Genomic DNA, 23,046 nt, shown 5'->3' on the forward strand with positions numbered 1-23,046 from the left:
TTATCCTGAAAAGTCAGCAGCTGGAATATGGAATGGTCATCCACATGCATGATGCATCATCACATATTCGTATATACATGCATGAATGCATGATACAAACATGCATGGGCCATGGTCAATTTTGTATGGCACTACTGACCTATTCAAATATATAAAGTCTCGTTTCAACTTTACAAAAATGATACATTATATACGTCTTAACTGTTTACCACTTATATATAGGATAAAATATGCTATATACACACCTCCCATGCTCGGTTTCCTAGCTAGCTCTAAAAGGTCGTCAATCGTCGTAACATACATTGGAGTCAACACTCTCCATTCTAAGAATGCTTTGCTTCAAAGTTGAGCTGTTGCGAATACGGACAAGCATAAACATCCACACGTCCAAGTAAAGCTCAGAGCATGAAGTCCAACCCTGTGAAGTTTCTACAATGCATGCCAGCTGCACCAGCTGAATTATCTGCTACTTCATGTCATTGTAACATTTGTTTTTGTCATTGTTTGGTCAAAGCATATATAATAAAGTAATTAGGTACGGTTACCTATTCACACACAGGCCAAGAACAACTCTCTGGTACGGTCTCACTTGGAAGAGTAGTAGTGTGTAGAACTGGTATCGATCTGTTTACTTTTCATTTGGGCATTGTTCTAGGCTTGCTGTGTCCATGTCTTCCTTTTAATAATATATACAAGAGAAATTCGAAGGATGCAGGAACAAAGGCTCCAAACGGTGTCTACCTACTTTTAACTGTGATGGCATGATGCATGGGTCAAACCAAAGCTTCGTTAATAAACTCAAGCAAATGGACATGCATATTAATTAAATAAGCATATATATCCTTGTTATTTTAATTCAGCAGGTTTTACAGTGCAGGTACATCACGAGATATATAAAAATTGGTGTGACGGTCGACCAATCATGTTCAAAGGGCAGGCAGGCAGGCAGGCTGTCTTACGCGGCCTACTCCTGAAAAAGGGTTTGATTTGGAGAGTTGGGAACGGCTCCACTCCAGCGTGAGGATCTGGCGTGATCCTTGGATCCCCAGCAGAGAATTCACTTGTAAAACGACTACGTACACCGCGTGGAAGTGGAAGATGTCGATCGGATGCTGCACTGGGTGTGTGTCCGAGTTACTAGATGTGGATGGCAGACACTGGGGCTACAACAAGATATATATATTAGAGCTGTCTTCAATCTGACTTCAATCCGTCCGCGCCCTCTCCCTTCACCGGCCGCCCGAGCACGCGCAGCTTCGCCCTCGCCCGCGCACGCACCTCGCCATGGCCCGTGCCCGCGCCCGGCCGCCCGCGCGCGCGCCGCCACCGCGCCCACGCAGGACCGCCGCGCCCGCGCCCGGACGCCCGTGCCACGCCGCCACCGCAGCTGCGCCGCGCCCCACGCCCCGGTCCCCTCGCCAGTCCCTGCGCCCGTGCCGCGCCCGCGCCACGCCCTCGCCTCGCCCGACGTGTCGCCGGCGCCTGCCTTGGCCGCGCCCACAGTTCCTGTGCCGTGACCGTGACCGTGCCGCCCGCCACCGCCGGCCTAGGGCGCGCCCGCCGAGCCGGCCTCGCCGCGCGGAGCGCCGGGCATCCCGCGCCCGCCGCCCCCCACCGCCGTTGTCGGTCGCACCCCCGCCGGCCCCGGCACCTGGAGCGGCTGGCCATGCCACCGCCGGCCCGGCTCGTCGGCCTGACCCACGCCCGGCGTCCGCTGCGACTCCGTCGACGTGTGCGACTCCGTCGTTGGACAGGTAAAAATTGTGAAATTGCAATGTGCATACTTAGTTAGCTTTGATGGTAGTGTAGTAGTTTTGGCATTTGTTATTTACTAGTTAATGTGATGACTCAGGTAGTTGATTTAGTTAGTGATCTAGTGAGATATATATGTAGATAGATAGAAACATAGATACATAGGTACATAGATATAGTTAGATAGCTACTTAGATAGGTAGTTACATATTTAGTTAACTAAATAGGATCTAGCTATTTAGTTAGTACATTGTATCTATGTATGTAGTTGTTATCTTATTTACTTAGTTTGTAGTTAGAAAGTACTTGTTAGGTACTATGTATCAGTCTAATTTGGACTAAAGGACATGTGTTTCATTATGTGTTTGAACTAGATGGACAACCTAGTGACCATATATCATGGAGGCACCATTGAATACGATCGCTATGGATATGTTGAGTTTGTTGACATGCAAAGCGTGCCTGTGCTATTCAATGATAGGCATTCATTTAGTGAGATGGTTGCAAGGGCTCGGCAGGAGCTGCATTGCCTTAGGAGATGATGGCATTGCAGTTGAGGGTGTACTGCACCTAGGTTCTCCTCCCAACATTCTCAAGCGAATGATCCCAATTGGGTGTGCAGATCAGTGGAAGAACTATGTGAGATCGGCTATGAAGAGCCAGCTGTAATGTTTGGACGTGGATTGTGCGTCGGGTGTTAGTTGATCACATCCCTCATGGGTTTTCCCCACCAATGGGATCAGTAGACACACATCGACCCTCCCAGTCCTGGAACCTGATATGGATGTGGAGGTTGCACCTACGGTTCCCGATGCTCAATCTGCCACCAATGCGGTAGTTGGAGATGCTTGTCAGACTCATCTTGTTGTGGCAGATCCTGCTCATGAGATCCCTTTGACACAGAATCATCGAAGTAAGTGTCTTAACCGCATGGTTATTGGGAGCTTACCCCCTTCCTTACATCCATTTCTTTCATTCTTTCCTCATTTCTCTGTTTATGTTGCAGGAGACATTCCTGAGAATGTTGATGTGCCCCCTGTTGCTGCGCTAAGTGCACTGTGGAGATGGATTCCGTGGCTCCAATAGTGTTGAAATTATGAATGATTCGGAGCCATATGAGATGGCAAGGGCTCTTGATTCTGATGATGATCGCCCTATTGGAGAGCTGACAGAGAGTGATGTTGAGATGCTGAGGCTGTATCTTTCCCGGCCGCCGTGATCCAAGAGTTCACTAGTTCAGTGATCTTGCTCATTCCGATCAGGCATGTGCAGAAGGATGTGATGATGAGCTCCTAGAAGCTCCTGAGGCCTGGCCCTAACATGGTAATTGAGAGTGGGAAGGTGTTCAAGGACCTCCCTGCATTGAAGAGGTGGTTGCAGGCATTTGCAGTGATACGAAAGAGATCTTACAAGGTCTTGCATTCATATGTGGAGCTGAAAGCTCTAGTTTGGTTTTAGTGAATTGATGAAACCCTAAGTGCTAACCTAGTTTATCAAGTGATCATGAGATAGGTAGCACATTCCAAGTGGTGAAGCAAATAAAGATCATGACATGATGATGGCGATGCCATGGTGATGATCAAGTGCTTGGACTTGAAAAGAAGAAAGAGAAAAACAAAAGGCTCAAGGCAAAGGTATAAGTGGTAGGAGCCAATTTGTTTTTGGTGATCGAGACACTTAGTGAGTGTGATCACATTTAGGATCGATAGCCTTACTATTAAGAGGGGTGAAACTCGTATCGAAATGCGGTTATCAAAGTACCACTAGATGCTCTAACTCATTGCATATGCATTTAGGATCTAGTGGAGTGCTAACACCCTTGAAAACATTTGTGAAAATATGCTAACACATGTGCACAAGGTGATACACTTGGTGGTTGGCACATTTGAGCAAGGGTTAGAAACTTCACCGGCAGATTGTCCGCCCGTAGAGTGCGGACAGACCGACGGTGCCACCAGCGCCCTATATAGAAAATATAGGGTTTCACATAGTGCATCGGACGCTGGTCTCAACTAGACTAGAGCGTCCGGTCATTGGAAGCTATGAAGATGCTGGCGTTGGTCTTCGATCGGACGCTGGCGGGGTGCGTTCGGTCCTGCTGATGTGGCAGCGCACAGAGGAGACAGTGAGTGACCGGACACTGGGTGAGTCCGGTCGAGCATGACCGGACGCGTCCGGTCGTGAGTGGAGGCTTACTATAAATGACCGGACGCTGGGGTCCTGCGTCCGGTCATGATCAAACTGACACGTCCGATCGTAGCTAGAACCTTACTGGAAGTGACCAGACGCTGGGGTCCTGCGTCCGGTCGTGGCACTGTGCTGCGTCCAGTCATCACTTGACCATTGAGATTGGGCGATCAGCGTTTGAAGCCGATGACACGCGGCACGCATCGGGCGACCGGACAGCTAGGGTCCTACGTCCGGTTGATCTGACCAGAGCGTCGGTCACCCTGTGTTGTGCCCAGTGAAGGGGTACAACGGCTCTATTTCGTGGGGGCTTCTATTTAAGCCCCATGGCTGGCTCTAGCTCACCCTCTTGGCCATTTGCATTGACATAGCAACCTTGTGATCTTAGCCAAAGCCCTCCCACTCATCTCCATCATAGATTCAACATCTTTGTGAGATTGGGAGTGAATCCAAGTACATTGCTTGAGTGTTTGCATCTAGAGGCACTTGGTGTTCGTGTTTTGCTGCGGGGTTCGCTTGTTACTCTTGGTGGTTGCCACCACCTAGACGACTTAGAGCAGCGAGGATCGTCAAGCAAAGGATGGTGTTTGTCTCTGGCTCTGATCAGTGGTGATTGTGAGGGGTTCTTGACCTTTCCCTAGTGGAGAGCCAAAAGGTACTCTAGTGAATTGCTCATGGCTTGTGTGATCCTCATCTTATGTTGGTTGTGCGGCACCCTATTGAGGGTTTGGCGTGTGATGCCAATTAGCACGTGAACCTCCAAGTGAGTGAATCGCCACAACGAGGACTAGCTTTCCGGCAAGCAAGTGAACCTTGGTAAAAAATCATTGTGTCATCATTTGATTCTGAGGTGATTAGTCTTCATTGGTCTTCATTCTTTTGATTGATTGGTTCACTCCTTAACTCGGTGGTATAACCAACTTGGTCACTCTCTTTACATTACCGCAAACTATTTATCAAGCTCTTTAGTGTAGCTAGTTGTGAGAGCTTGTTAGTTTGGTTAGTGTGGCTCTTTAGTTAGCCTTTGAGAGCACACTAACTTAGTATAGTGACATAGTGTCGACATGCAATTTTCGTCCCGTGTCGAGGACACACGTAGCAAGCTGAAAGAGTCTGTTCGATGGAGTTGTAGATCAGCCTAGCTTCAGCGCAGGGATGGTCAATCCTGCACACTCCTCCCGAGATGTGCCAGTTCAATTTGACCCTGTAATTGACAAGGAGAGAAAGTTTATCAGTAATTAAGGGTGAAACATGCTGGTGTTGCCAGACAGTCCCGAATGTGCGGCTCTCAGAGCCTATATGAAAGGAGATCGACTAAACTGTCGATTCCAGCATATTTGTGAGAATAAATCGGTTAAAGCTCATTGGGTTGTATAAGAAGAATCGGTTATCATTCAGGATAAATGTCATTATTTGAACAAATATTAATCAATGACAATAAGATGTCAACAATGATTGGTTTATGCTAAGCCAATGATTACAAGTAATCAAACCTCTTTCTATATAAAGAAACAATTCAACACCATTTAATAAAGATAAATCTAATGAACATGTTAGATCTCATCTATCGCTATGACCAGTAGGGCATGAGGCAGAATCATGCAGGCCGTAGAAATAACAATAGACTCGATGACCCTAACTCATTACTAATATCAGTAGGGCATGAGGCAGAATTATGCAGGCCATAATACAATAATAAGATCATGGGGCTAACACATCTTTCAACCTATCTTTACTTCAACGATCTCATGATGCGAACTGTCCGTGAAAGCACTCGATATCGGCTAAAATAGCCGATTCAGGCATAGCGCACAGTTAAAGTCATGCCTTATCAGGAATAGATCTACCAAATAATGATCCCCACTCCATGGTGCTAACAGTGGGGTGTGAGGCAGAATCACACAGGCCAGTGATAAAGGGCTATGGAACAGTTTTCACTAGCCAATAAATCTACTCAAGACGCAACATGCTTTAATCGCACGCTATGCACGATCAAGATTGATGTAAAACAGCCGATAAAACGTAACTCATCGTTTAATGTATAGATTAGATCAGTTTCAGATTAACAAACGATGGGCTAAACAAGATATAAGGCCGATCTAGATCAATCCCAATCAGGCAGAGTGATATTGCTGTAATTTAGATAAATAATGAAAGCAATAAGCAATATCGGTAACTTAATGAATCTACCAAAGACTGCCATTCTAAGGTAGAGCCGATAACTTGACATTGGTCTAGTTCATGCAGTGGGGGTCGACCGGATCGATGCAGCCATACTTGAACTAGGCAAGAATCGATAACTAACTTATACCAGAGTCGCAGTGGAGGTTGATTGGATCGATGCAGCCGTACGAACAGAGGTATAAGCCATGACGGTACTTATAACAAGCAGTGGAGGTCGACCGGATCGATGCAGCCGTACTTGCTGAAGAACTCACCGAGATCTACTCTACTCCTACTCCTAAGGGGTGGCCGCAGCCGAAAAAATAAATGACTTGTATATTGGATTGATTGTGTGTTTTACAATTGCCGGGGTTTGGTATTTATACCCGGAACCTACGCATGACTCCTATCAAAGCACGACTCATCACAATCTTTGGCCCTATGAGAAAACATTCCTAATTTAAGATAACTTGGACTCTGATCTTTCCTTTTTTGTAGAGTCCAACATGCTTTGTCCTGGCGTCGATCGTAGCCTTCGCCGTCATCTGCTGGCGTTACCTAAAGAAAGCCGATTCCGGTGCTACATTCGAATTAGCTAATTCCAATCTGCACGCAATTGCTTCCTTGATGACATGATCTTGGGAGCTTTTAAGTCCCTGCGAGACTCCTTCCAAATTTTGGTGTAAACACATGCCCCCCAATTTTGGGATAAAAGTAATTTTATTCCAAAATTATCATGTTTGTATCCCTGATTGGTCTGCAGTCATGGGTAGAGAATCTTGATTTGGGGTCTACTGTTTGTCGCCACCTACGTCAGCTCATGAGCCTATGCCTCAAAACTTTTACAAGAGCGTCACTGCTTCACGGGCACTTGGATTCATTTTTCCATCTGCTCCCTCGAGTGCTTCTAGCTCCACCGGACCCTCCACGGTCCATTCTTTTGCTATGAAGATCTTGAGTGGTTAGAAGAATTCTTGTGCATAGGGTGATTGTGTCACTCATTCTAGCACCTTGTTGAGCAAGAGGATCAGCTACTACGGTTAGAAAAAGTCTTATGATATCACCTATGTCTTCTCACCATGCTCGTAGAGCTGTTCTAGTGTTTGCAAGGGCTAAAATGTGTGGACACCTTCTCCTTGTTCGTTCCACCAAATGCCCACCGAGAAAGCCACAGGCTTCTTTCCCACAATTTCCTAGCCACCAAAAAATCAGCTGGGCATCTATTGGGCGGCCTTTCCCCTTTTCCTGGCACAATTCTATCAACGGGCCGACGTGACTCGGTTCATGATGACCTTCGGCCTTGTGGGGATCCGGACTCCCTCCAATCCAAAGAAGTCTTGGTGGGTCGGTCTCTTGGTCAATGTAAATTTTTCGTATCCGCCCTATGATATTTTGTAATTCAGGGAAGCAATAAGTCTGAATTTGTTATCTCTTCGTTATCTGTCTCCTGAATTTCTGGAGTGTCGATTCATTTATATTCCTGATTTTAGTTTTATAACCCCGGTGAAGTCTATCTTCTTGCCTTCCCAGGGCTATATATACGGGCCATGGCTCTGGATCGAAAAACCATCCTGCTTCGTCTCAAACCTCTTGCATCCTCAGTATAGTTTCTACTTTTTCCTGTAGGCTTGAGATCATGGAGAACAGCAATAGATCTGCTGAGGAGGCTCTCGATGGATCTGCATCATCGCGCCAGCGCATCCATCATAAAGAGGGTGCACCTCGCAATGCTCCTATCCTTTCAGAGCAGAGGGCTGACTCTGCTCAGCCTTTGGGGTCATCCTCAGCACCAATTTGTCACTAGCTTCCCCTCTATCTGAGGAGGCTGAGAGATAACGACAACTTGATCGCTTCCATTGAACGGACCGGCGAGAAGCTTGCCGACTGCCTCGCTATTGCGGAGTCGGCTCTGGCCATAGTTCAGGGCCGATCACCCCCTGAGGCCAACCCGATGCGAGAGAGGCTAGCCAAGGCTGAAGCCACAATTGCTGGTGAGACATTTACCATAATTTTCTATTTCTTCTTAACTTTTGCCTCCAAGATCCTGATCACCTCTTTCTTAAATCCTTTAGATCTATCGGCTCAGCTGGAAAGCCTCCATTTAGTTGCGGACCATGCGGCGGGATTCATCAATGCCAGGGGCGCCGTTCCGGTGGTTCACTTGCATGACACCCCAAACCGCATCAGAGAAGTTGCTCTTCATGACGTTTGTCATGGCGCTTGCCATGGCGTTGGCTACTGTGCAAGTTCACTCCGGCCACGATCTTTGGCTTCTTCCTCGTGGAGCTCTAGCCACCGGATACCCTAGAGATTATGAGCGCCTGGTTGAGGATTTCTCCGACGCCGCCAACTCTGTAGCCCTGACCTCCTAGGCTGATGATATAGTGAACAAAGTGTTTTTTGGTCTATAGTTTGTAATAAGTGACATCAAGCAAACAATTCCCTCGTCTCCAATGATTTTCCCTTTACTTCATGCACCACTTTGTCCGTGTTTGCCTCGCTTCTACGGGCGACACATATCGTACCGGCTTTTACCCTTCTGGGTTTATCTTCGCACTAGAAGCGATACCCTTCTGGTATCGGTTATTAGATCTAACAGCTGAGCAAATTGGTTGTCTAAGTATTGCTCCAAATGTTAGGGTAATATTCCTTTAAATATTCCCGATTTGATTGCTCTGCCGAATTCCTCTTCTCCTCTCAGTGTTTCCAAAATGTAAATATTACCAGGCGCACAACGTTTGACCTGATAAGGTTTCTCCCGATTAGGCGACCATACCGGCTATATCACTTTTGGACATCAAGGGTAATCCATCCCTAGCTTTCTCTAGAGTCGCATTGCCATTGACCGTCATAAGTACATCTTCAAGAGCATCCCTAGATCAGCCGAAGAAGTCAAATAGATCACGGGAGCTGATGCTATTCGGCTAGAAATATTGAGAGCGATCCATGACATTCCAGACTTGAAATCTGCATGTCAACGCGTATCTTGTGTAGAATCAACCATACTCTCTGTTATTTAATTACGCTTCTTTTTTCTGCTAAAGAGCTGATTTGATACAGCCGATCCTAGACTTCTAATCCAATCAAGTCTGAAAACACGGCTTTTATTAAGAGAACCCTTCGATTTCCTGCCCTCAGTTGCTCAACGCTGTATTCCCATCGGCATTAGTGGCGCTTCGCCTTCCATTAATTCTTGTTGCCTTTTGCACGTCCCGATGCACCCACCTCTTCGCTTCATGTCTTCAAATACCAGCCGATGGCTTCTGCCTCGAACACATCTCCACTGGCAATTGTTCCTTTGCTCTTCTCCACCTGCCGAAGCCCTGTAGCGGTTTTCTTTCTCCCTTCCGTAGATCCAATCATTTTTCATGGCCAGCGAGGACAATCGAGGCAAGCGCGCTGCGGAGGAGAACATGCCGATGAACCAGCGTCTCCGACATATGAGGTGAGATTGACATTGCATGTTTATGATGATGAACTGTTCTGACTCGCCTACAGGTTTGTTGTGAATGACAGTCTTCGCCCTTTCCCTAGGGCCGGCGGGCCTTCTGACACCGCATCTTCTGTGCTGGCCTCATCGTCGGATTCTTCCGACTCCTACAATGGCAACGACGCCCGACACTACCATCATGAGTGGAGGATGGCTCAGAATCGTTACTCCGAGGCGACTTGGGAGAACAGGCAACTAGAGATTCTCCTCGGGGTCTCTCAGGCCGCCCTTCATGTGGCTGAGGAGGAGGCCAGCGCCGTCCGAGCACGGCTGGCCAAGTCTGACACCATGGTGGCGGGTAAGATAAATTCTAGGAACGCCTCATTTTGATTTCCATTATCTTTATCTTGATAGTATTTTGTTCCTGTGACTATCAGCCCTGACGGTGCAGTTGGAGTCTCTCCAACTAGCGGCAAACGTAGCCGTGGACGATGTCATTGCATGGGGTTCCCCCATCGTAGCTCATCTCCAAGACATCTCGGCTCGCGTTTAGGAGATTGCCCTCCACGACGTTCATGATGGTGCGGCGGTGGCGCTGACCGTAGCACAAGTCCAAACTAGGGTATGAGCTCCACACCATGGAGACTGGTTTTCCAATGGGCGACGGCCCTGAGGAACATGAGGACTTGCTCGAAGAATTTGTTATGGTAGCGGAGGCCATAGTAGACATCACATCCGCCCAGGATGTGGTGAGCAAGGTCCTTGATTAGATTGTATCTAGGGTAATCCGATGAACAAAGACTCCTATTCTTTTCATGAATGTGCCTCAGTGCAATGCCCTTGTGTATGACTATTTTTGCTTTTTGCTTTTGCTCTATAGGCAAATACATATTGTATCGGCTCTTATTGTCTTTGAAGATTTCTTCATTTTTTGAACTAGAGGCGATACCCTCCTGGTAGTGGCTATTAGAGCCGAGAACGAATCGGCTATCAAATGTTGACCAGATGTTAGAACAACATACCACAGAACTTTCCATATCAATGGTCGAACGATTGATCAACCCAAGTCAAGTATCCTATTAAGCGAAACAGAACTTCTTTAAGAAATCCATTAACTTTGAATCGCACTTACAATTCAACTTAGCATCCACATACGTCGGCCTAAACCCATCTTCAGGACTCAATGCTTATCTTTCCTTAATCCAATGGCTGATGTGAAGCCGTGACTTTTTACTAAAACAAACTCTCAGAGCCAATCGCTTGCATCGGCTGTTGGCTTTCATTGCTGATCTTAATGAAGCCTCCTTCCCATGACTTGTGAGAAAAACATTCAAAGTCTCCTAGTTCCCAAAAGACTGGATCGGTTGTTGCAATGCTCACGAACTCATCAGCGCGAACCAGTTCGACATCATCTCCATGCCATTGAATCAAACACTGATGCATGGTCGATGGTATATAGCAGTTCGCATGAATCCAATCATGACCGAGGAGCAAACTGTACGACCCTTTTCTATCGATGACGAAGAATGTGGTGAGCAGAGTCTTGCTTCTGATTGTTAGTTCGACGTTTATTGCCCCCTAGGTCTTAGACGTATTACCTCCAAAGTCCTTAAGCATCATGTCAGCCTCCATCATATCTCCTGGTCCTTTGCCAAGCTTACGAAAAGTGGTGTAAGGCATAAGATTGATAGAAGCACCTCCATCCACCAACATCTTGTTCATCGGCTTCCCATCAACAAGACCTTTCATATATAAAGCTTTTAAGTATCAATGCTTGACTGGTTTGTCAAATATTGCTTGCTGTACAACCATTAACTTGGCAACTATCTCCTCGTACTCTAGTTCATCGAAATCCAAATAAACTCCTTGATCTGCCGAAGCTCTGAATTCTGATGGCAACAGAAAAGCCACTTGGATATTAATCGATGGTTGCTTTCTATCGGTTGTTTGCTTGGTACGCCATACTTGAGGTTTACCAGATGCCTGAGCATGTTCCATCTCTTTATTCCTTAGGCATTGCACCCTTCTCTTCTGACTTCTTGTTAAACCCCCTAGACATCATTGGCTTTCCTGCCAAACATATCTTCTTTCGTCGCCTTCTTCATAATCAGCCCAGTCTTGGTCAACAACTCTTTTTCCCAGCCGATTATGAATACTTCCATTTTTTTAAGCGCCGATCCATGTTATTATGATGATATATATTTTGAGCATGGATAGACCGGTGGTTGGTTTGAGATTGCCTAAACTCCCAATATTGATTGCTACATTCTGGACAGTCGTGTCTGGTAGGCAACTTCAAACCTTCATTCCAGCAATGTCTGAAGAAAGGATAACTCCAATGTGATTCGGCTTGTTTCCTTTCATACCTCTCTCTTTCCAGTTGACATTGGTATTCCTGATCCTTTAACCAACGTTGATAATCATTTTCCTTCTTCTGCTACCACTTATTCAACAGAATCCGAGACATAACCTGCGGCTTTGTTGTCCCTGCTTTCGACGTCTCTCCCTGCTCGTATCGGCTCTTTTGCTTGGCGTGACGTCTCCTAATCTCTCTGTACTCGTAAGCCAATATTTGCATCTTGGGATCGACTATTCCAGCTTCTTTTGATTTGGTTGATGTTAGGACCTTAGTCTTTCCTTTGAGTAACCCAGCATCAACCATGTTTTGATCTCCTGGGAAAGGATTATCATCAACTTTCATTTTCTGAGGTGTATCAAATTTGAGCCTCCCTTGTTGAATAGCTCTCTATATATGCTGCCTAAAGATTCTGCATTCATTAGTGGAATAAGAAGTAGCATTATGGAACTTACAGAATTTATTATTCTTCAATTGATCAGGGGGCAACATAACATGACCATCAGGCAACTTGATCTGTCCCTTCTCAAGTAAGAAATCGAAGAGCTTGTCTGATTTGGTGACATCAAAGTCATAGCTCTCCTCGACTCCTCTTCCCCAAGGATTTGGAACCATTACTGTCTTCTTGCCCCAATTCCATTCAGCCGCAGCAACCTCTTCTTCTTCATCTTCATAGCCATCATCGACTGAGTATGGATCATAAGCTTTAGCTACTGTGGTACTCTTCTGGAATCGGGTATCTCTGCGCATACTCTGGAATTGGCTATTGAGTGCTGCCCCTCGTTGAGCCAATTGACCCAAGTTGTCAAATTCTTGTCCTAGCAGCTTTTCTTTTCACATTGGTAGCATTCCTTGAGCAGCTAAAGCAGCTAGTTGATCATCAGCCAAATTTAAGGAGAAGCACAAGTTCCTGGTTTCTCAGAACCTCTGAAGAAATTCACTGCCTGATTTATTAGTCTTCTATCTTATAGCTATCAGATCGGTAATCTTCTTTTCTCTAGTCCCAGTGTAAAAATATGTATGAAACTTCTTCTCTAGGTCAGCCCAATTGGCAATGGAATTGACTGGTAGTGAAGAAAACCAAGTGAAGGCTGGCCCTGATAAGGACAAGGAGAAGAAACGAACTCGATGGGCATCCTCAACTGATGCTTCGCCCAATTGTGTAAGATACCGACTGATATATTCTATCGTGCTTGTACTGTCTTGGCCAGTGAACTTAGCGAATTTTGGGAGCCTATAATTTGTGTGAAGAGTGACCAAATTATATCATTCTAGATACGGGCATTTGTATGAAAAGGTCAGCCCTTTTGGCTTCAGACCGAACTAATTTTTCATCATCTCGGTCACCCTCAGCAGCAACTCATCAGCATTTGAATTTGGAGTTCTCGATACTTGCTGACCCATCTATGGATTGAAATCTCGTGTGCCTTGATATCCTAGATTTGGCATCATGTGAAGGGTGTTATAATCCATGCCATAGTGATACCCTTGTGGAATCTCGACCTGTTGGGTCCTTTGCTGGCTTGCTGCTTGAAGTCTCTGATTGCAGACATAAGGATCTATATCTCTATGGATCCTTTGAATTGATGGTGCTATTTTTTGAGCCGACGATGGTATGTGGCCTGATGTGAAAAATTGATCACTGGTTCTAACTTTGCCCCGCCGGCTGTTGCACATGCTGTATTGATGGTCCAGGATTGTACTGTGTCTGATTTGTAGTAGTTCCTTGAGTTCGTTCAGATGAACCTTGAACTGTCTAGACATCACCACTACCAGCTGATGCTACTTCTTGATGGCTGGTACCGACTTGATTAGTCCCCTAGGTCGACGGATCTAGAATGTTGTAATAAGCAGGCCCACCTTGACCAACTAGAAATCCATGAATCGCCTCTCTCATGGCGTTGTGAATATGTCTACGAAAGCTTCATTATGGCTTGATATGGCATCACGAACAGATTTGTCTACAACTTCCTTAAAGAAATGCTTGTCTTCATCTTCAGTTGTATCTGTCTGCCCATGTAGTAGAACTCTTGGTAGTGGAAATTTCTGAATAATTGTGTTGTCACGTGTTTTGGTGTAGGACAACAAACATTTGTTCTGAAACTCTTCTATAGCTTTGCTGATGATACCCTTATCCCCATCAGGTAGATCTTCATAATGCAGCATAAGGATGTCGTTGTTCTTGTGAGCCGCCATGACGATTGTGGGGTCCTACCGGGCGTGCCAGAAACATGTGTCGATATGGAATTTTTGTCCCATGCCAAGGACACACGTAGCAAGCCAAAAGAGTCTGCTCGATGGAGCTGTAGATCCACCTAGCTTCAGCGCAGGGATGGTCGATCCCGCACACTCCTCCCAAGATGTGCCAATCAATTTGACCCTGTAATTGACAAGGAGAGAAAGTTTATCAGTAATTAAGGGTGAAACGTGCCAGTATTGCCAGACAGTCCCGAATGTGTGGCTCTGAGAGCCGATATGAAAGGAGATCGACTAAACAGTCGATTCCAGCATATTCGTGAGAATAAATCGGTTAAAGCTCATTGGGTTGAATAAGAAGAATCGATTATCATTCAAGATAAATGTCGTTATTTGAACAAATATTAATCAATGGCAATAAGATATCAACAATGATTGGTTTATGCTAAGCCAATGATTACAAGTAAGTGGACCTCTTTCTATATAAAGAAACAATTCAACACTATTTAACCGTTTAATAAAGATAAATCTAATGAACATGTTAGATCTCATCTATCGCTATGACCAGTGGGACATGAGGCAGAATCATGTAGGCCGTAGAAATAATAATAGACTCGACGACCCTAACTTATTACTAATATCAGTGGGGCATGAGGCAGAATCATGCAGGCCATAATACAATAATAAGATCATGGCGCTAACACATCTTTCAACCTATCTTTACTTCAAGGGTCTCGTGATGCGAACAGTTCATGAAAGCACTCGATATCGGCTAAAACAGTTGATTCAGGCATAGCTCACAGTTAAAGTCATGCCTTATCAGGAATAGATCTACCAAATAATGATCCCACTCCATGGTGCTAACAGTGGGGTGTGACGCAGAATTATGCAGGCCATGATAACAGGCCATGTAACAGTTTTCACTAGCCAACAAATCTACTCAAGACGCAACATGCTTTAACCGCACGCTATGCACAATCAAGATTGATGTAAAACAGCCGATAAAACGTAACTCATCGTTTAATGTGTAGATTAGATCAGTTTCAGATTGACAAACGATGGGCTAAACAAGATATAAGGCCGATCTAGATCAATCCCAATCGGGCAGAGTGATATTGCTGTAATTTAGATATATAATAAAAAGTAATAAGCAATATCGATAACTTAATGAATCTACCAAAGACTACCATTCTAAGGTAGAGCCAATAACTTGACCTTGATCTAGTTCATGCAGTGGGGGTCGACCGGATCGATGCAGCCATACTTGAACTAGGCAAGAATCGATAACTAACTTATACCAGAGTCGCAGTGGAGGTCGACCGGATCGATGCAGCCGTACGAACAGAGGTATATGCCATAACGGTACTTACAACAAGCAGTGGAGGCTGACCGGATCGATGCAGTCATACTTGTTGAAGAACTCGCCGAGATCTACTCTACTCCTACTCCTAAGTGGTGGCCGGAGCCAAAAAAGTAAATGACTTATATATTGGATTGATTGTGTGTTTTGCAATAGCCGAGGTTTGGTATTTATACCCAGAACCTATGCATGACTCCTATCTAAGCATGACTCATCACAATCTTTGGCCCTACGAGAAAGCATTCCTAGTTTAAGATAACTTAGACTCTAATCTTTCCCTTTTTGTAGAGTCCAACATGCTTTGTCCTGGCGCCGATCGTAGCCTTCGCTGTCATCTGTTGGCGTTACCTAAAGAAAGTCGATTCCGGTGCTGCATTCGAATCAGCTAATTCCAATATGCATGCAATTGCTTCCTTAATGACATGATCTTGGGAGCTTTTAAGTCCCTACGAGACTCCTTCCAAATTTTGGTGTAAACACATAGCCATTATGTGGTTAGAAACTATAGAAACTAGAATTGTGGTAGGTGTCTTGCATTTTTAGTAGGCTAGCGCAACACTTGCTTCACCTCATAATTGTCTAACCGGTTTGCTAAGTTTTGTTGTAGAAATTTTTAATAGGCTATTCACACCCCTCTAGCCATTAGGACCTTTCAGGAGCACCATTACACGGTTGTGTGTGACAAGGAACGCTGCCCATGGAGGGTTTGTGCAAGAAAGCAAAAGGTCACAGGAAAGTGGAAGATCACAAAAGTTATCGGGCCACACAATTGTGCTGACCATGAGCTAACACTGAGGCATCGGTAGTTGACATCTACCCTCATTATCAAGCGGTTGATGGGAATATTGCAGGGAGAACCCAACATGAAGGTGAGTATAATTATCAGGACCGTTGAGGCGTTGTATGGAGGTTATGTGATAACTTATGGTAAAGCTTGGAGGGCTAAGCAGCGAGCGTGGAAGATGATATATGGGGACTGGGAGGATGGGTACAAGCAGCTGCCAATACTTTTCAATGCAATCAAAGCGGTGAATCCACACATGCATTATGAGTACATCCCAAAACCAAAGGCATGGAAGGATGGGAGGCAGATATTCTTCCGTGCTTTCTGGTGCTTCCCTCAGTGTGTCGAGGCCTTTAGGCACTATTGTCCTATCTTCTCCATTGATGGTACATTCTTGATTAGCAAATACTAGGGCACACTTCTTATAGCCATATCCTGTGACGCGAACAACAAGTTGGTTCCTTTGGCATTTGCTTTGGTTGAGAAGGAGAATAATGACAGTTGGGGATGGTTCTTGAGGCTAGTCTGGATACACGTGGTTGGGCCTGGCAGGGAGGTTGGTGTCATATCTGATAGGCACCAGGGCATACTTAATGCCGTGCGAGAGCAGATAGAGGGGTATGCACCTTTGCACCATCGTTGGTGTACTCGGCACCTTGCCGAGAATCTACTCTTGAAGGATGGTGTAAAGGGTAATTTTGATCTATTCCAGGAGGCTGCTCGATAGCTTGAGGACAAGTACTTTTAGAAAAAATTAGAGCAGTTCAGAACCGCATCAAATGCAGAAGGTAGACAATGGCTCACAGGTTTGATGAGGGATTTGGAGAAATGGACGAGAGCTCACAACGCCGATGGATGGAGGTACGAGTTTCAGTGCAGCAACATGGCGGAGTCATTCAATAAGTTGCTATTAGGGATATGTGGTATGCCCATGAATGCAATCATTCAATTCACCTTCTATAAGCTTGTTTCCTGGTTCAATGATAGACACACCCATGCATTGAAGTTGCGGAGTGATGGAGAGATATGGGCTCCTGAAACCAAAGGCACACCTAGAGAAGGCAAATAAAAGGGCTAGCACACATGAGGTTATATGCTTTGACCATGCTATAGGTACTTATCAGGTCGAGCATAGGGGCGGTACAACATCCGACGGTGAGGTCCGAGAGTCGAGGATGCATGTGGCCGTCCTCCAAGATTTCAAATGCACTAGTGGTAAACCAAGGCAATATCACTTTCTATGTTCCCATTTGGTGGCAGCAGCTAGGCACCGCAACTATAATATCGAGAGTAGGATACCTCATGAGTTCAATGTCGACACGCTTGTGCACACATAGAGCCCCCGCTTCGTGCCTTTCTGGGACCGTAGAGAGTGGCCTCCATATGATGGGCCGAAGTACATTGCGGATCTAGCTTACCATTGGAACAAACGTGGATCAAGGAAGAGGATGAGGCATAGGATGGTTATGGATCAGATACCCGGAAGAACAAGGCGTGGGAGAGGAACCCCATTTGTTACTGACCCCGAGCAGTACGAGTGCTCCAAGTGTGGTAGACTTGGCCACACTTCATGAAGTTGCCATTGGTAGATTAGTGAGGTGCGACTATTGGTTGATTTTATTATTTCATATTTGTTGTAATCATTTAATTAAATATATGTCTCAATTTATGCATGTAATTGTGTTAATTACTTGTACATTTCTAAGTTCATGTTTCATTGTATATTGAATTTTTAATTCATTGATTTTTTTTTTGTAGGATGGCATAATTCCACGTGCTCGACCCGACGTACGAGGCGACCCATCGAGGACGTCTCATAGCATAGGGGACAGGTAATAATCTATATGTTTTGTTCAAATTTTGGTGAGCGTACATGTGTTCGTGAAGTAAGAGGAGACTATGTTTTATTCCATGCAGGACCTTCCACTCCTTCGTCCTAGAACCCACAATGGGTTCTTGGACATGCGGCTGCTCGTTGTGGTTGCAGGACAGACATGACAGCAAGATGTGTATGTTCCTTCCAGTAGGCAAAGGAGGCTTAGGTTCCTCTAGCCAAGCAGCTACAGGGGGACAGGGACGAGGACTGAGGACGACAACAAGGACGACGTGGACCAGAGGCACGAGGAGCTTGGCCCCTCTCAGCTCCATGACGCTCCCTCGACTCAGCCTACACAGCCTCCAGGCACTAGGCGATGCCGTCCACCTAACCCATACACTCCAAGTATGAGAGCTCTCGGTCACAAGGGTAAGGGTAAGAGTAGGAGGCTGTGAGGGTTGTGGTAGATGTTAGTATGCACTATTATGGATTTTGTATTTACTTTCCTATAACTATTTGGGACTGTATGGATATTGTGGACTATTTAGATAGTACAGAACATGTTATGTTGATTGTGATGTTCTTTGTGGTTGCATTGTGCTCTCTGGATGATTAAATGTTTGGATTATATAATGATGTCTCTGTTTGTAACTGTGGATGCTCCTGAAACAAGGGAAACTCTTGCGGTTTTTTCCGTGAATCATTAATCATTCTACACTGCTAAATAGGCACAAATGTAGTACACAGATTAAATATAAATTCATTAGAACGTATATAGTCTAATCGTATCGTACAGACGCTTTGCAGATGAATCTAGGCTTTTCAAGTAATAGTGAACGAATAAAGGCTTTTCAGACAATGAAAATAGACTTTTCAGTTACAAGGACAGCAGTGATTTATCACTTCACTGACATAGTACTGGCATGCAAGGAAGCACAACTCCACTCCATCTCCACCATCCATCTTATGATTGTTTGATCCAAGGGCTGAGGTGAAGAGGCACACAGATCGCTAACATGGCACATTGAGAGGCCTCCATTCCTCCTCTCAACCTATAAATAACCCCTCACTCCCTCTTATTCACACACAAAACAAGGAAGAAGAGCACTCCTCAGCATTTTCTTTCATTGCAGTACCAATGTCTGGAGGGTCAGTCCAGAGGGAGAGGAAAGGGGAAGGGAACAACCATTAGGTGGGAGGGTCCTCTTGGTCCCGATTTCTTTGATGAAGCTCTTTATGAGAGGTTTCCAGTTGAGAGCAAAAGCGATTTCACCAAAGAGGCACCACCTGAGAGGATACGATGAACAGGAAAGAAGAGTGGCCAAAATGCATGCATGGTGAGGATTGTCTAGTGCAGATGTTCACCGAGGGAATAGATGGAGGTCGTTGTTTCTTTAAATGCCTACTGAGCATGGGTACTTGCTATTAGTATTTGTTTCTTCAATATGTTCCTCGTCTATACAACTTACATGACATACTTATTGCAGTCTTCCTCGGCCAAAGAAAACTATGGGTTCACTAGGTGGTTCGATCCTCGACCTATTTATCTGCATGCGGAGTATATCTACTACCTGTAGGACCGTATCTTCGATCTAGAAAGGGAAGTTAGCAGCGGTTACAAGGACAATGGATAGGACGACAACAACAACGGTGCCGATTCACAGGAGGCACTCTGCAATGATCCATATTGCACCTGCCGTAATCACAGGAACAAGGGTCCTCCGCCACCACCACCACCAACAATGGGAGGATACTTTAGAGAAGGTGCAACACAATTTGCTATGTGGCCACACTACTAGGATGACTTTATCTTATTCACATGTCACATCTATCTATTTGTTGTTTCTTTAATTACCTAAGGCATGTTAGGTTTAGTCGAAGGAATTCTATACCCTAGTTCGGTACATGATCTCACATGCCATTTCATGTGTTTTGTGTGTTGAAAAAGCATAAATCTAGTACACAAATTAAATGTAAATTCATTAGAACGTGTATAGTCTAATCGTATCATACAGAGTTGGGTCGGGACTCCCGACTCATGTCGGGACTTTCGACAGCCACAATCACTGCATAGGCTAAGTGACTGGGCATCAGGACTTCCGGCATGAGTCGTGACTTCCGACTGTCGGGAGTTTTGGCTTACATCGGGACTTCCGACACCAACAGTCACTAAAAAATATTCTACGTGCTCGTGGAGTGCTAGAGTGTCTCTCTTTTGATTTTATTTTTATGCTTGAGCAGTATATCTTCCTCAGACCAACTAAGTTTGCATCCCTCTTTATAGTGCGGCAGATCCTAAACTCAAAAACAAAAATAAAACCATTGGAGAGCACATAATGAGTAATAGCTGCGACATATCTCATTAAGAACACATTAGTCCCTAATTTGGATGTCATCAATACACCAAAACCCACATAGGGGGCAAATGCACTTTCAAATCCTCAGTCTAAAACATACTGAGTAAGCAACTCATTATCTGAGTACTAGTCCTCTATCATAACCTTGTTGCTGTGGCTAGGCTCACCTACATTGCTCTGACCTGCCTATCGCCTGTAGTAAGCGGCCTCCGCTTCATCTGTGGCCTCTGCGGTCTGAGTAAAGAACACGTTGTCATCCTCCTCCGCATGCAAGCCCACCTCTGCTAGAGCGATGACCTCGCTCAGTCTGCCAGTGTCATCCTCAGCCTCCTTCGCCTGCAAGCCTGCCTCTGCTAGAGCAATGAGCTCGCTCAGTCTACCAGTGTCGTCCTCAGCCTCCTCTACCTACAAGCCCGCCTCTGCTAGAGCGATGAGCTCACTCAGTCTGCCAGTGTCGTACTTATCCTCGTCCCCCTCATCAGACAACACAATCGGTGATTGAATGGTGCGACCAGCTCGCGATCTATGCTCATCTAACTTCTTTTCCACATTCCTTGCACGAGCCACCTCTGCGGCATGTTCCTCGCTGCATCCAATCCCTACATGTATAAAATGCAATCAGTTAGCAACGTGATTATATTACATTTAAAAATCAGGCAACGAAAAAAAGGCTTTCAAACACTCACTGGCACATGCAACAACATGCTCGTTCAAGACCTGCATCTGTACTCTTGTCTCCTCCCTTGCCTCCTTCCTTGCCCTCTCCTCCTCTAACATCATCCGTCTCTCCAATCCCCGTTTGTCAAGCCCAACATCGATTGGGTTACAAATACCGCGTTGTCTAGCAAACTCACGCATCTTTTCTTTGTGATGTTTAACGAATAGGTTGACGTAGTCAGGTCCATATCCCCTCTTCCGTGCAATTACTTCCCTCCCCTTCAGTTCATCCAAGAACTTAGCTTGACCATCATAACATTCCCACCTATATTTTCTAGTGCTCTGTTCAAACAAAAAAATTATATCATATATGTCTTAGCAAAAGAAACAAAATATGATTTCATGTTTACCACAAAAATAACCAACCTCATCATAGTCAACCATATGGCCGCAATAATAGCCTATTCCAAGCTCTGAAGGGACTAAGCCATAGTTGGATTTAATACCACATTCGCACATGACAGGAGGTGCTTTATCAATTACCCTTTCTTTCTTCTTTTCCTTAACCTTTCGCGGTTCTTCCGGCCATTTGTTCTTAGGACCATACAACCACTCCTTGAAACGACACTTCGCCATTGAAAACACCTAAATAAGGTGACATTAGTACATGAACACATATAGCTCAACATTTCAACACACACACTTTGCACTTACTTCATGCTTGTTTGGACACACAAACTCCAATGTATTCTCAGTGTTTAACATAGCTCGATCTCCACAATCGCACAGAGGAGGTTCCTCGAGTCATCTAACTGCGGCTAGGTGCTTCTCCTTAGCCATCATTGGCGGAGGGTTAGGGGCGTAGAACCCACCGCTTGAAGTGCTCACGTGGATGTCTCCCTCTAAACCAATCGTTGAAAAGGAGGTACCTAGGATCAAACTTGTCTGCATCGTCGATCCACTGAAAGAAAAAACACCTCTCATGGTCCTACACAACGAGATTCCAACAAAATATTAGTAGCATACTTACACAAATAAAGAAAAAAGATAGTGCAAATAATTTCTTATATTAAAACGACTGCATGTGTAGAAGCACCGCGCCGCTGTGTATGGATGTTTCGATTGAAAAACGTGGGCCGGGAAACCACAGTCACAGTTAGGGACAGGGAGGTCAGGAGGGATGGGGGCATCTTTGCTAGACGCATTGGGGTATAATTCTTGAGGATAACCCCGTTTTCGCCAAAACTCCTCCTGATATATTTCTTGCATCTAACAAAACGGATGTAATTTAACAAACAAAAATCAAAACGTCACAAACAAATGTCAATGAGAACCATAACTACAATACAACCAATTTTGTTCTAAGAACTGAAAGCAATTAACATTAAACCCTAAACATAGGGTTTCCCATTTGATACACAACAATGAACCCATAACATAACTACATGCGCTGCGGTTACCTAGGTTTGCTAGCTTTTCCACGCCTTGGCATCATCCTACGGTTGTATAATACAAATATTAAGGGATAGAATGAAACCCTAAGTAATGACAATTCGTAGGTTGAAAAATCCGACTAATATATACCGAATCGATGCGAAAAAACTAGGAGGGGAGCGAGGATACTTTGCTCTCGAAGATCTACGGATCAAATCAAAGTTTCCAAGGTCCAATATGCCGATTCGTGAGGTAGGGCGAGGTGGGGAGAAAAAAAATCCGAGAGGGAGGAGAAAGAAGAGGAAGAAGGCTAGGGCAGGAAGGTTGGGGCCGGGGTTAAAACACAAGCTCAGCGCCAGTCACCCTGGCGCCGAGCTCGGCGCCAAGATCTATGGCGCCGAGCTTGGCGCCAGGGTGACTGTCGCCGAGCTCCCTACCATGTCACAGCCACGTTGGCTTCGAGCCCAAGAGCTCGGCGTCAGGGACCTGTTTAGTCATCTGTGCTACTGCAGATCAGATAACTAGGGACAATATAAAGTTCATGGGCGTTTGGA

General features: G+C 45.2%; 1 protein-coding gene across 1 annotated transcript; it reads right to left on the bottom strand.

The window, feature by feature from the left end:
* Positions 1 to 1,194: 1,194 nt before the first annotated feature.
* On the bottom strand, positions 1,195 to 1,668 carry LOC136507158 (uncharacterized). Its single transcript, XM_066501965.1, has one exon. The coding sequence runs from the start codon at positions 1,666 to 1,668 to the stop codon at positions 1,195 to 1,197; it is 474 nt and encodes a 157-aa protein (XP_066358062.1).
* Positions 1,669 to 23,046: the final 21,378 nt, after the last annotated feature.

Source organism: Miscanthus floridulus, chromosome 15, assembly GCF_019320115.1.
Source record: "Miscanthus floridulus cultivar M001 chromosome 15, ASM1932011v1, whole genome shotgun sequence".
NCBI classification, from domain to species: domain Eukaryota; kingdom Viridiplantae; phylum Streptophyta; class Magnoliopsida; order Poales; family Poaceae; genus Miscanthus; species Miscanthus floridulus.

Bases quoted from the DNA above. Each gene is read 5' to 3' on its own strand.
- LOC136507158 (XM_066501965.1), bottom strand. From the start codon at position 1,668: ATGGCCAGCCGCTCCAGGTGCCGGGGCCGGCGGGGGTGCGACCGACAA.